Source organism: Chiloscyllium plagiosum, chromosome 6 (assembly GCF_004010195.1).
Source record: "Chiloscyllium plagiosum isolate BGI_BamShark_2017 chromosome 6, ASM401019v2, whole genome shotgun sequence".
In the NCBI taxonomy this organism is placed as follows: Eukaryota; Metazoa; Chordata; class Chondrichthyes; order Orectolobiformes; family Hemiscylliidae; genus Chiloscyllium; species Chiloscyllium plagiosum.
In genome coordinates, this window is record NC_057715.1 from 10,180,226 (window position 1) to 10,193,179 (window position 12,954).

At 40.7% G+C, this 12,954-nt stretch overlaps 1 protein-coding gene across 1 annotated transcript in view; it reads left to right on the forward strand.

Annotated features, from left to right (window-relative positions):
* Positions 1–6,676, forward strand: part of LOC122551031 (tumor necrosis factor ligand superfamily member 13B-like) — a 48,839-nt gene extending 42,163 nt beyond the window's left edge. Inside the window, exons 7-9 of the mRNA XM_043692674.1 lie at positions 5,978–6,087; positions 6,161–6,311; positions 6,404–6,676. Coding sequence (XP_043548609.1) covers positions 5,978–6,087; positions 6,161–6,311; positions 6,404–6,516 — 374 coding nt within the window. The 3' untranslated portion in view covers positions 6,517–6,676. The remainder of the gene's footprint in view (positions 1–5,977; positions 6,088–6,160; positions 6,312–6,403) is intronic.
* Positions 6,677–12,954: the final 6,278 nt, after the last annotated feature.

Below are 12,954 nucleotides of genomic sequence, written 5' to 3' on the forward strand. Positions count from 1 at the left end.
TAATTTCAGTCAAATTTTATTGCTGGCTTGTTACTTGGTCAATGATTCTTTTTCAAAAGGGGAGGTGGTTGAAAATTTGAAGTCAAAGTCCACAGCAGCGATGGCTTCTGTAATTGAGTGGTTGAAAGTTTCTCCCACAGTTGAACTGAGCAGAACAGGTTCTGAGTGGGAGTGCAGGCTCCTGTAATTCAGTTTTATCACCCTGCTGGGATTGGCACTTAGTAGCCTGGTTCAGTACAGCAGCTCTTCACTGTTTTGACTTTATCGTCTCTCCTCATTGAGAAGCCTCTCTCCACTGCTGACTCTTGAACCTTTTCTCTTAGGCTATGAGACACTATTTGAAATGTAACACTGTCTAATACACATTAATCTTAAGATGTCTACTATTTTAACATTTGATGAATTGCTATCCCATAAAGTCAGTAATGCTGCAATTCCCCTGAGGCGTCCTTCCAATATTCTGTTTGTATTTGAAGCTTTGAATTCTGCCACCTTGAAGAATTAATTGTCTTTTCCAAAGATTGATCAAATTATAAGTGGCTTCCTTTTCTGGTTGAATTTTTTTTCATTTCAAACAGTTTCAATTTTATTCACAAAAAAAATATATATATATATATATGGTCACAACCGCAGTTCGGTTCTGTACATTGATATGTGAAGAAAACAAGCAAACGTTGGAGTTTGACTCTATCCCACAAGCAAACTAAAGACAGTTCTGACTTGAACCAGATTTTATAGACATTCATTTGAGGCACTGGGAGGGTCCAATAACTGAACAGTTCCTAATTTAACTTCTGCTGGAAGACCTCAGAACCTCTCTGCCCGGTGCACCTTATTGGCAGCTGCCCCAAGGTTTAGTGTGTCATCGGTTTATGTCTTTCTTGCCAGTGAGAATCAGTAGGGACAGTTACATGGTTCCTGGGAACCATTTTTAAGTTGTTGTGTCTACTTTTATAAAGTCAGATTAGCTTTCTTGACAAAATATATATTATTACATGGTCATGTCATCAAGTTACACCATCTGTGATATCACTGAATAAAGATTAATATATAAATTGCTGCCCACACTCACGAGAAATCCTCAAAGCCCTCCCTTCAGCAACGATTCACAAATATGAAGCACGACGATACAATATTCTTTGAGTAAGAGCATCCTAAAAATCATGTACCCATACATCAAGTAAGCAAACTCTTAATGAGAAATTACAAAGGACACAGGAGTATTGTGGTCACATCACTGGGTTAGTTATCCAGGCTTATTCTGGAGAAATGGGTTAAAATCCAACCATGGTAATGGTGAGATTTCAGTCCAATAAAAATCTGCAATTAAATAAATGGCGATCAGGTAACTGGTGTTGATTGTTGTAAAAACCTGAGTAGTTCATTAATGTTCTTTAAAGGAAGGCAAGCTACTATGTGATGAGGTTGATGCCCATTCCATGGGATGAAATTAGCAGATGTCCCTGCCCACCCTGGTGTGCTTGAGACCTTGAAGAGCCCAGGCCTACTGAGATCTCCTCCAGAAGAGTAGACGCTCTGGGTTCAGAGACAGATGGGACAAGGAGTGCCCTCATGACAATTGACTCACATGGTACATGGTAATACCACACTGTATCCCTGAGGAGAAGGACTGCCTTGTGGGAGATTCAAGTGCCTTGCTCACCTCTTAACTATCCACCAATGTTCAGGCATCAGAGCCAAGATATGCAGATCCTCATGCATTTGGATCATATGATAAACCTGGCTCTCCATTGGCAGTAGCCAACATCTCCATGGAGGAGACCATGCATTGTTATCAGAGGCCTCTTATCAGCCTTGGACTCAGCATTGATATGGGTATGTGAATGTAATTGAATTGGTGGAAGATTTGGGAGACTGATGATGGTGTGTTCAAAGCTGATTCTGCTGACCTTCCCTCCTATGATCGTCACCTGAGAGTGACAAGAGAGACAATAAGGAAAATCTCAGTGTATCACATGCTGGGCTCCATGACTGACCTCCCCTCTGAAGTGAACAGTTCTCTTGTACTTAATTTAAACCCTTCTTTAGAGCCCTAGTGATGATAATCAACAATACGTTAATCCCTGTCCAGTTCTGGTGAAGGTCGTCCCAATGGTACAGCCCCATTTTCCTCCCATATTAATCTTTTGAGTCATGCATTCAACTCTATGATCTTTTTTACTCAATGCCAATTTACAGCTCCTCAGTTGCATTCCAGAGATTATTACTTTTGAGATTTGTTTTTAAACTTAGGTGTTCCTATCCCCTCAGCAGCAACATTCTTAATCCTGCTTAGGTTGTTGCTATCCAAGAGACCGGGGCAGCAAGACTTTTCCCCTCCTACTCCTCTCCAGTGCTGAGATGATGTCCATAACCTTGGCACCATGCAAGCAACATGACCTTTAGGAGTTTTTCTGTCAACTGCAAAGTACAGTTTGCAGAACCCACCCCCACCTCCAACCAACCCACACATTTAAAGCCCCTGCACCATGGTTCTGTGGTCAGTTTGTGTTGTGCTTTCTCACAACCCTGCTCATCCACAGAAGCTGCAAGGACATTGAGCAATATGGATGACAGCAAGGCCTCCTTTCGATCCTCTACTTGCCTAAGTTGTCGTTGCCCTGTCCTTAACAATGGGCCAATCTGAGCGACATAACTTAAGGGCATGGTAGGGATGGCAACTGCCTCCTGGAATAAGGAATCCACATAACAACCCTCCTTAATGTACCACTAAAACTTGGATTCCAGCTCTGTGCTGAAGTTGCTGATGTGGCTGCCTAAGATCACACTACCATCCATGTACTTTCACTGTAGCACATCTGCCTTTTACCCAATTGGGTTTCACGTTTAGAAACGCCACAACTATTATCCTAAATTTATGGAGTTTAAGTAATTATCCTGCCTACCTTCCACCTTCAGAATCTGATTTTTGTTATCTTCAACTCCTGCTCTCGTACTCCGCTGGTTTTGTAAAAAGAACAGAGTGGCATCTCCTCTCTTATTGTACTGAATTCCCTCACTTCCCAAATTCTACAGACAAACACTCAAGGAACTGTACAAGCATATTGCACAGAGAGAGAAAAGAAGAGCTATCATATTTGTTGCAGTTGTTTACTGAACCATGCAAAACAAATCCTGTCGACTTACATCTTTGGTTTCAAATGTTTATGTAATTCTCTTTGAAAGATTCAGTTACCTCTGCCTTAATGACATGCTGTTGTAAAGCAATCACGCTCCAATAACCCTCTGCATGAAGGAAATTCTTCTCACCTCTTTCTTCACTGTTAGTAGCAATTTTAAATGGATGACCTCTTGTCATTGACGCTACTGCAGAAACAGATGTTGTCCTGACTAACTTTGTTTTGTTGCTTTACCGTAACAGTAATAGCAGAGTCCAATAGATGTGATCTTCAATCCAAAAGATTATTAAAAATGAAACATCTGATACTAATGATTATGAAGTTTCCTTTTCTTTAAATCTGGTAGCATTAATGTATTTACATTTTTATACCACATGGTCACCAACTGTATTCAACCTTCATCACTGAGAAATAATATAAATGTACAAGCGATTGAGATCCAGCTATGAATGTGACCAAGAGAAAATGTGAAATGGAGGATACTTATCTGCAATTTCACTATCACACCAAAATATTGAGATGACACAAATTTATTTATTCAGTCACGGGCATCATTGGCTGGCCAACCTTTATTGCCCATCCCTAGTTGCGCTTGAGAAGGTGGTGGTTAGCTGCTTTCTTGAACAGCTGCAGTCCATATGCTGTAGGTTGACCCACAATTGTTGGCGTGGATTTCCTCCAGGTGCTCTGGTTTCCTCCCACAATCCAAAGATGTGCAGGTTAGGTGAATTGGCCATGCTAAATTCCCCATTGTGTTAGGTGTGTTAGTCAGGGGTAAATACAGGGTAGGGGAATGGGTCTAGGTGGGTTACTGTTCGGAGGGTCGGTGTGGACTTGTTCAGCCGAAGGGCCTGTTTCCATACTGTGGGGAGCCTAATCTAATTCCCTTAGGGAGGGAATTCCAGGATTTTGACCCAGCGACAGTGATATATTTCCAAGTCAGGATGGTGAGTGGCTTGGAGGGGAACCTGAAAGTGGTGGTGTTCCCATGTATCTGCTGTCCTTGTCCTTCTAGATGGAAGTGGTCGTGGGCTTGGAAGGTGTTGTCTGAGGTGAATTTCTGCAGTGAAGAAATGGTTCTCTTTTAGCTTGAAAATTGACATTGCGAATATCTTGTCGATATCAACCTCTTTCCAGCTTTAGCTTAATGTATACTGTGCTTATCATTATTAAAATATCTGGGGGCACACATAGATAAATGAGAAACATTTGACTCAAAACAACCACTATTTAAAGGCCCAATAAATACTTTGCACTTATCCAGGCAGAAACATAATTTCCTTCTTTCTTCTCTGACACATTCTCCTCACTGTTTCCCTCTCTCTGTAATTGCTTAAAAACTATTTTATCTCCAAGTTTGTTCATTGCTGACAGCAGGTAATTGGCCTGAAGCATCAGGTGAAATTTTGAAATGTTTAATCTTTGGGAGTTTGGTTGGTGAGGTCTCAGCAGACAGAGGTTGGTGTGGGCAAGGGCAGATATTCCAGGGGGAACTGGGAAGTATGTGCAATGCTTTTATAGATGGCTTTTAATCCAGGCACCATATCTGCATCTAACTTGTTGGTTTTCTGAGTGGGTGCAATGATGATGACTTATATTAGTTGAACTGTTTAAAGAGGAACTATAAAAAAGACAGTTGAGAGATTGTGCAGATAGCAGAACAAAGGAAGCAACTGTGGTAATGGATTCTTAAATATAGCAAGGCTGCACTTTCAAAGGAGCTTCCCTTCCGATGGGGAGGTAAAGAAAATATCACCTCTTCAGATAGCAAGAAGGCCAAACTGGAGATCACAGCAGATATTATACTGATAGGTGGAAAGCTGAACAAACTTTTGTGGACTGCAGTGTTTAAGAAGGCAATACATCATCATTTTCCTCAAGGGGAACTAGAGTTGAGCAATAAATGCTGACCCAACCAACAGGAGAGAATTGAGCAAATAAAAGGGAGGCAATGGCCTAGTAGTATTATTGCTGGACTGTTAATTCAGAGACCCAGGTAATGTTCTGGGGACATGGGTTCAAATCCTGTCATGGCAGAAAGAGGAATTTGAATTCAAGAAACAAATCTGGAATTAAGAGTCTGATATTGTCCATGAATCCATTGCCAATTGTTGGAAAAAATCCATCTAGTTCACTAATGTCCTTGAGGAAAGGGAACTGCCATCCTTACCTGGTCTGACCTACATGTGAGTCCAGACCCACAGTAATGTAGTTGACTCTTAATCACCCTCTGGGTAATTAGAGATGGCAATAAATACTGCCTCATCTAAAACGCCCACATCCCACGAACAAATAAAGAAACAAACTTAAAAGAAAATCAGCTGGACTCAGTTGCATCCAGATGTGTATATCACCCCAACATTGTACTCCCAAACCTCTTCCAGCATATCACACCTTACACCAATTTACAGGTGTACCCATCACTGATGCTTCCTGTCATCTCATTGAAATGTCAGTCCCTGGTAATATCACAAGACACATGCAAACAATGTATCAGTTCAGACGCAATCACCTTGGTGGGATCTACCAAGACACGCATTTGTCTTAGAGTCAGATCAGATGTTGTGCTCTTATGGTACTTACACATGTATTTTTCAGTTGGAATAATAGTAATCCTGATTCATTTCCCCTCTTGCAGCTCAAGGAGTGCTCAGACCAATCACAATCTGTCTCCAATTACTCTGACTGAGTTGAGTTAATGCACCACAGACCAGAATGCAAACCTGGAATCGTCTTCAGTTTCCTTAGTTACTTTCAATGTTTAAAAAAAAAACAATATGCAACTTGTTGGCATCTTTTATCATTCACTGATGAGCTATTTTGAAATTATATTATAGAGGAAACAACTGTCCCATGGATTCTAAGTTTGAAAAATGGAAATGCTCTTGTCAAAAAGGACAACAACATCTTGATCAAAGAGGCTGGCTACTTTCTGGTATACAGTCAGGCAAGTTGGTTTGTCATTCAGGGATTTAATCAATTGTCAGAGTTCTTTACTTACTATGTTCTTGAATTTCTAGGTGTGGTATAAGGATAATTCATTTACAATGGGACATTTTATCCAGAGGAGAAAGGCCAATAGTGTTGGCAGTGAGCCACGAACTGTGATCCTGTTCCGATGTATTCAAAGCATGTCTGCCTGTTGCCCAAATGATACTTGCTTTACAGCTGGTAAGGATTTATCTTAGAGCTTGCGTTGGCTTGTTCAAAATATTGTTTTTGTTTTTAACACCGTTTCTGACCAACTATTTCTTTGCAACCAGGCATTGCAAAACTTGAAGTGGGCGATGAACTGGAACTTATAATACCACGAATTCAAGCACAAATTGCATTAAAGGGAGATGGGACATTTTGGGGGGCAATACAACTGCACTAACTGTTGGTTAAGACAATGGAGACAAAATGGTGTATGTCATTTGAAAAACCGAATCGTGTGCTCTTCGTATCAGCTTCCTTCCTGACTTATGATCAACATACGGAAGAAAAATATTTCTGTTTCAGAGTATCAAAGTGGCTCTGCACAAAAAAGTAAACAAAAGGAAACCTCCAATTAGAATCAGTAAAATTATTTCCATAATTTCTTTTATTGTTTGATGCTTTTTAATGTTAATTGTGTGTGTTCCTCTATTACTGCTTCACTATGAAAATAGTTTTACATACTAAAGAAAAGGATGATGAGAACGAGAGAAAAATAAATGGCTTGACCATAACAGTGCAGCATTGCTTTTAATTATGGTGATCACCACTGATCGTCGGTGTTAGTCTATGGCTCTTTCTCAATGAAATATTAAAAAAGACCAGCTAATCTTAGTGTCCCAAAGTGAACAATGATGCATAAATCCTTCCATGCAAATGTTTGAAAATGTAAATAAAAACCAAAAGAACTGTGGATGCTGTAAATCAGAAACAGAAACAGAAATTGCTGGAAAAGCTCAGCAGGTCTCAGCATCTGTGGAGACAGATCAAAGGTAGCATTTCCAGTTGAGTGACCCTTCCTCAGGACTCTTGTTTTATTTTTATTTGGAAATGTGATTGAGTTGTGACACAGCTGTGGCATTTCAGAATGAACAAGTATTGACTGGGACAAAAATTAAATTCAACCTATATAGTGATTGGTACAAGGACCACTGAGTCTTATTGACGATGAGATCTTTGGCTCAGCTTAACAATCCCAATCAATCAGGGAGCCCTGGCTGACAGAGTTAAGCAAGAGATTCAAAAAATCTCTTCATTCTAGGGACAGGGTCTGAGCTGGATGATCAGAGCTCATTATAGTGTAAATGAAGGGTGACTTGGTGATGGGATACTGTAGGGGTGATTGCATTCCTAATAAAAACAGAAGATATTACAGAAACTCAGCAGGTCTGTCAGCATCTCTGGAGAGAGCAACAGTTAACTTTTGAAGTCCAGTCTGACTCTTATTTGGAACTGAAGATAAACCATGCTGGACTCAAACCATTAACTCTGTTTTTCTCTCCAGAGATCCTGCCAGATTTGCTGAATTTCTCTGTCACTTGCTGTTTTCCTTTCAGATTTCCAGCATCTGTATTCTCATGGTGTCTGGCAATGACAAAGTCCTGGAAGTAGGCAGCATGCTTTCCCTCCCTCAGCAAAGACATAAACAACAAATAGACCAGCCCACAGGGAAAGCTTCAAATAAGAAATCACTTTTTAAAAAGTCAAAATTTTCTAAAATTAGCAAGTATTTTTGGTCATGAAAATGTTTGTCACAGAATGATAAATGATTTCTTTGGTTTGGAAAGTGTATAAGAGGCTAATACTGTTCAATGTATACACCCTGTCTTGCAATATTTGTGCATGTTTTACATATCTTGGCTTTCATTAAGTATTTCAGGTTTTGAATCTCTGAAAATTAATTCATCAAAATAGTAAAGTTTATGTACAGAATTCTGAATTGGGATAAATCATGTAGTTGTTCTAATTGGATTTTATAATGTAACAAAAATAATTTTAAAAATGTCTTAGAGCTGAATGTCTTTATGTTTTGTAACCAAAATAAACACATTATTAGGTAGCTCAGTTGATCTATTTTTTAATATTGTCTTTAAGGCATATTAAGAGAAGTATGATTATTGTCTAACTCTAATTGTTCTTGAACTTGGGCTATTTGCCCTCCACTTACTGTTTTTTACATGGATTTACTTAAAAGATTTTAAAGCTGGTCTAAAAACCACTGAGCAGCATCACTCTGACTTAATCAGTTGGAGGGTCGAAGCACTCCAGTGCCTTTGACAATAATTAGCTTGCACCTAGTAATATTCACAAGACTGTCCCCCATTGGATGGTGTTCACCCCCTTCCAATACCACAATCTGTTCTCACCTTCAGCACCCCTTGAACCATGTCAATCCTCCTGACTCACCTCGCAGAAACCTGGCTCGTGTCCAGGCAACTTTTGAGGTAATCTGCCTTGCCATGGAAGTGCAGATGGGGAGGAGAGTGGTGAGTGTGATGGAGGAAGGAGAACACAATTGGGGAGGTTGAGCAAGGGGGTTATCACTCATCAATGAGGATTTGATCACTGCAGTGCTGACCACTGTCAGGGAGGAGAAGTTAATCACTATTGACAGGTGTGGGTTAGCTATCACTGTCAGGGCAGGGAGTTGCATCTTCACATGAAACAAAGGATTGCCAACCACGGTATAATTACTAATTATTCATAATTATATGAAGACTTGCCAACTCAAGGCATTTAAACTTAAAAGACTACTTATATATCTCCACAAAAGAAAAATTGGGTGGGGGGCTTGGTTTGACTTCCTCTGATTATCCGACATGCAAGGAAGCAGTTAGATTTCAGGAACACTCCATATTTCTGAATGGGCCAGGATTGGAAATGCAAGTGAGAAATGTGGAGATCAGTCCTAACATAAGAAAGTAGGAGAGGGGTGGTAATCTGCAGAGATCGTCTCCTCAGAAGATGATTTAGGCCATCATACCATCTCATATTGATGTGTGACTAAGAGGGAACTCGCAGATTCCCATTCACCTGCTGTCTGTACTTCAGGAAACTGAGGTTATCAAAGGAGCCTTGGTAAGGTGTTGCAGTCCATTTCATGTGCAATACACTATTCTGCTAGAGGTGGATGAGGTGCCAATCAATCAGCAACTTTGAATGGGAGTGAACTTCTCAGTGTTGTACAAGCCTGAGACATTTCTGTTCTTCAGTCCACAATGAGCATTCAAAATAAAACTGTTCCCGTAAAGTGACAGAGGACATGAAGGAAGTATATGTGAAGTATAACATTATACAGTAGATGATGACTATTAGCCAATTGGGCTGTGTTGCATCTTCTCCTTCAAGGCAGAAAGTTGTTTGTTCATCCTGAGCCTAAGCACATTCTCTGATCTAGGAACTCCTAGAAGTGTGGAAGCAGGCCATTCGGTCCAACATGTTCGCACCAACCCACTGAAGCACATCCCATTCAGGCTCACACTCCCACCCTATCCCTGTATTTCCCACTTAGCCTGCACATCCCTGGACACTGGGCAATGTAGCATTGCCAACCTACCTAACCTGCACATCTTTGGACTATGGGAGGAAACCAGAGCACTTGGTGGAAACCCACACAGACATGGGGAGAATGTGCAAACTCCACACAGACAGGCGCCCACGGGTGAAATCGAGCCTGGGTACCTGTCACTGTGAGGTAGTAGTGCTAACCCCTGAGCCACCGTACCACCCTAATCTTAGACTTTAGTGCAATATTAAATAAATGCTGCATTGTTAGACGTGTTAGTGGATCAGTTCAATGATGAATGGTTGTCTCTTCAATTTAGTATTACATGATGTTAGGGTGTTATTCAGTGTAGAAGCAGGAAATATACCTGATATATGGTCTAATATTCTCTTGAAGCAATTAGCGCAACACAATAATGTGTTTGCTTTTCAGTATTGTCACACTATGTTTAGCCAATCAAGCACAGGGAGCCTATCAATCAACAGGTACACAATCAAACTTAGAACATTGAACATTACAATGGTCATATTGCTATTTGTGAATGATTGCTGTGTGTAAATTGATTTCTGCATTTACTAAACACCAAAGTAAGACATCTAGTAACCTGAAAGGTTGTGGGGCTGTGTGAAAGTTTTTTAAAATGTAGAAACTCATTATGAATAGTCCATTCCCATCAAGAAGTAGAAGTAAGATACTGTTACGCTTTAGCACAGATTCACGGGCAAATTGAGAATAAAGATCTGCTGACATGGATTCAAGATGGTGATACACACAACCTCTATGGAAGGGATATTCAACAATTCATGATACTGCAATGAAATGATTACCGATTTCAGAGATTCAGGATACTGAAAAGAAGAAATTGCCTATTTCCGCTGGGATAATGCTCTTCATGAAGGGAATTCAGTCAGTTCAAAGTGCTCTAGTTTAAAGAGTCCTTCAGACCTTAGATATCAGGAAGGGAATCAAAGACGACACTATTCCGTCTGGCAAACCACCAGGTCTGTGGAAAGCATTCTGGGAGAATTCAGATCATCTAAATTTGTGAAGTCAGAGACTTTGTGGGAGATATATCAACAGGAAGTTTAATTATTCACATGTACAGTATTAATGATGAAAATAAAAGTTTCGAGGATAAATGTTGCAGATTGATCTGAAAAGATTAGTACTGAGGAATACTGTATGTCCCACCCTCTCTGATGATGGCATGAGGACAGTACAGCAGAGGATCTCTAAGAAGTCCGATCGAACATCCATCCCACTCTAACACCTCTTATTAACATGCAATAAACAATATCTTGTTCACTGCGGGATACTCTTCTAGTTAGACCATGAAGTAGTCATAGAGTCATAGAGATGTACAGCATGGAAACAGACCCTTCAGTCCAACTTGTCCATGCCGACCCAATCTAGTCCCACCTGCCAGCACCTGGCCCATATCTCTCTAAAACGTTCCTATTCATATACCCACCCAAATGCCTTTTAAATGTTGTAGTTGTTCGAGCCTCTGGCAGCTCATTGCATGCACATACCAGCCTCTGCATGAAAATGTTGCCCCTTACATCTCTTTTATATCAAATCCCTCTCACCCTTGACCTATGCCCTCTAGCTCTGGACTCCCCCACCCCAGGGAAAAGACCTTTTCTATTTACCCTATCCATGCCCCTCATGATTTTATAAACCTCTATAAGGTCAGCGTAATGTTCCAGGATACAAATGCTGCAGGAAGGATAGAAAGGGAGGCAAGAGAGGTTTGGGGGTGGGGGGGGGTGGCATTTTTGTTAAGGGATAGCATTACAACTGTGCTGAGGGAGGATATTCCTGGAATTACATCCAGGTAAGTTATTTGGGTGGAACTAAGAGATAAGAAAGGGGTGATAACCTTATTGGGATTGATTTATAGACCCCCTAATAGTCAGAGGGAATTTGAGAAACAAACTTGTAAGGGGATCTCAGCTATCTGTAAGAATAATAGGGTGGTTATGGTAGGGGATTTTAACTTTCCAAACATAGACTGGGACTGCCATAGTATTAAGGGTTCAGATGGAGAGGAATTTGTTAAGTGTGTATAAGACAATTTTCTGATTCAGTATGTGCATGTCCCTACTAGAGAAGGTGCAAAGCTTGACCTACTCTTAGATAATAAGGTAGGGCCGGTAACTGAGGTGTCAGTGGGGGAGCACTTTGGGGCCAGTGACCGTAATTCTATTAGTTTTAAAATAGTAATGGAAGAGGATAGACCAGATCTAAAAGTTGAAGTTCTAAATTGGAGAAAAGCCAATTTTGACGGTATTAGGCAAGAACTTTCGAAAGCTGATTGGGGGCAGATGTTCGCAGGTAAAGGGACAGCTAGAAAATGGAAAGCCTTCAGAAATGAGATAACAAGAATCCAGAGAAAGTATATTCCTGTTAGGGTGAAAGGGAAGGCTGGTAGGTATAGGGAATGCTGGATGACTAAAGAAATTGAGGGTTTGGTTAAGAAAAAGGAAGCATGTGTAAGGTATAGACAGGATAGCTTGAATGAATCCTTAGAAGAGTATACTTGAGGGAAATCAGGAGCGCAAAAAGGGGACATGAGATAGCTTTGGCAAATACAATTAAGAAGAATCCAAAGAGCTTTTACAAATACATTAAGGACAAAAGGGTAACTAAGGAGAGAATAGGACCCCTCAAAGATCAGCAAGGCAGCCTTTGTGCAGAGCCGCAGAAAATGGGGAGGATGCTAAACAAGTATTTTGCATCAGTATTTACTGTGGAAGAGGATATGGAAGATATAGACTTTAGGGAAATAGATGGTGACATCTTGCAAAATGTCCATATTACAGAGGAGGAAGTGCTGGATGTCTTGAAACGGGTAAAGGTGGATAAATCCTCTGAACCTGATCAGGTGTACCCGAGAACTCTGTGGGAAGTTGGAGGAGGGATTGCTGGGCCTCTTGCTGAGATATTTGTATCATCAATAGTTACAGGTGAGGTGCTGGAAGACTGGAGGTTGGCTAACGTGGTGCCACTGTTTAAGAAGGGTGGTAAGGACAAGCCAGGGAACCATAGACCAGTGAGCCTGACGTCAGCTGTTGGAGGGAATACTGAGGGATAGGATGTACATCTATTCGGAAAGGCAAGGACCGATTAGGGATAGTCAACATGGCTTTGTGCGTGGGAAATCACGTCTCACAAACTTGATTGAGTTTTGAGAGGAAGTAACAAAGAGGATTGATGAGGTCAGAGCAGTAGATGTGATCTATATGAACTTCAGTAAGGCGTTTGACAAGGTTCCCCATGGGAGACTGATTAGCAAGGTTAAATCTCATGGAATACAGGGAGAACTCGCCA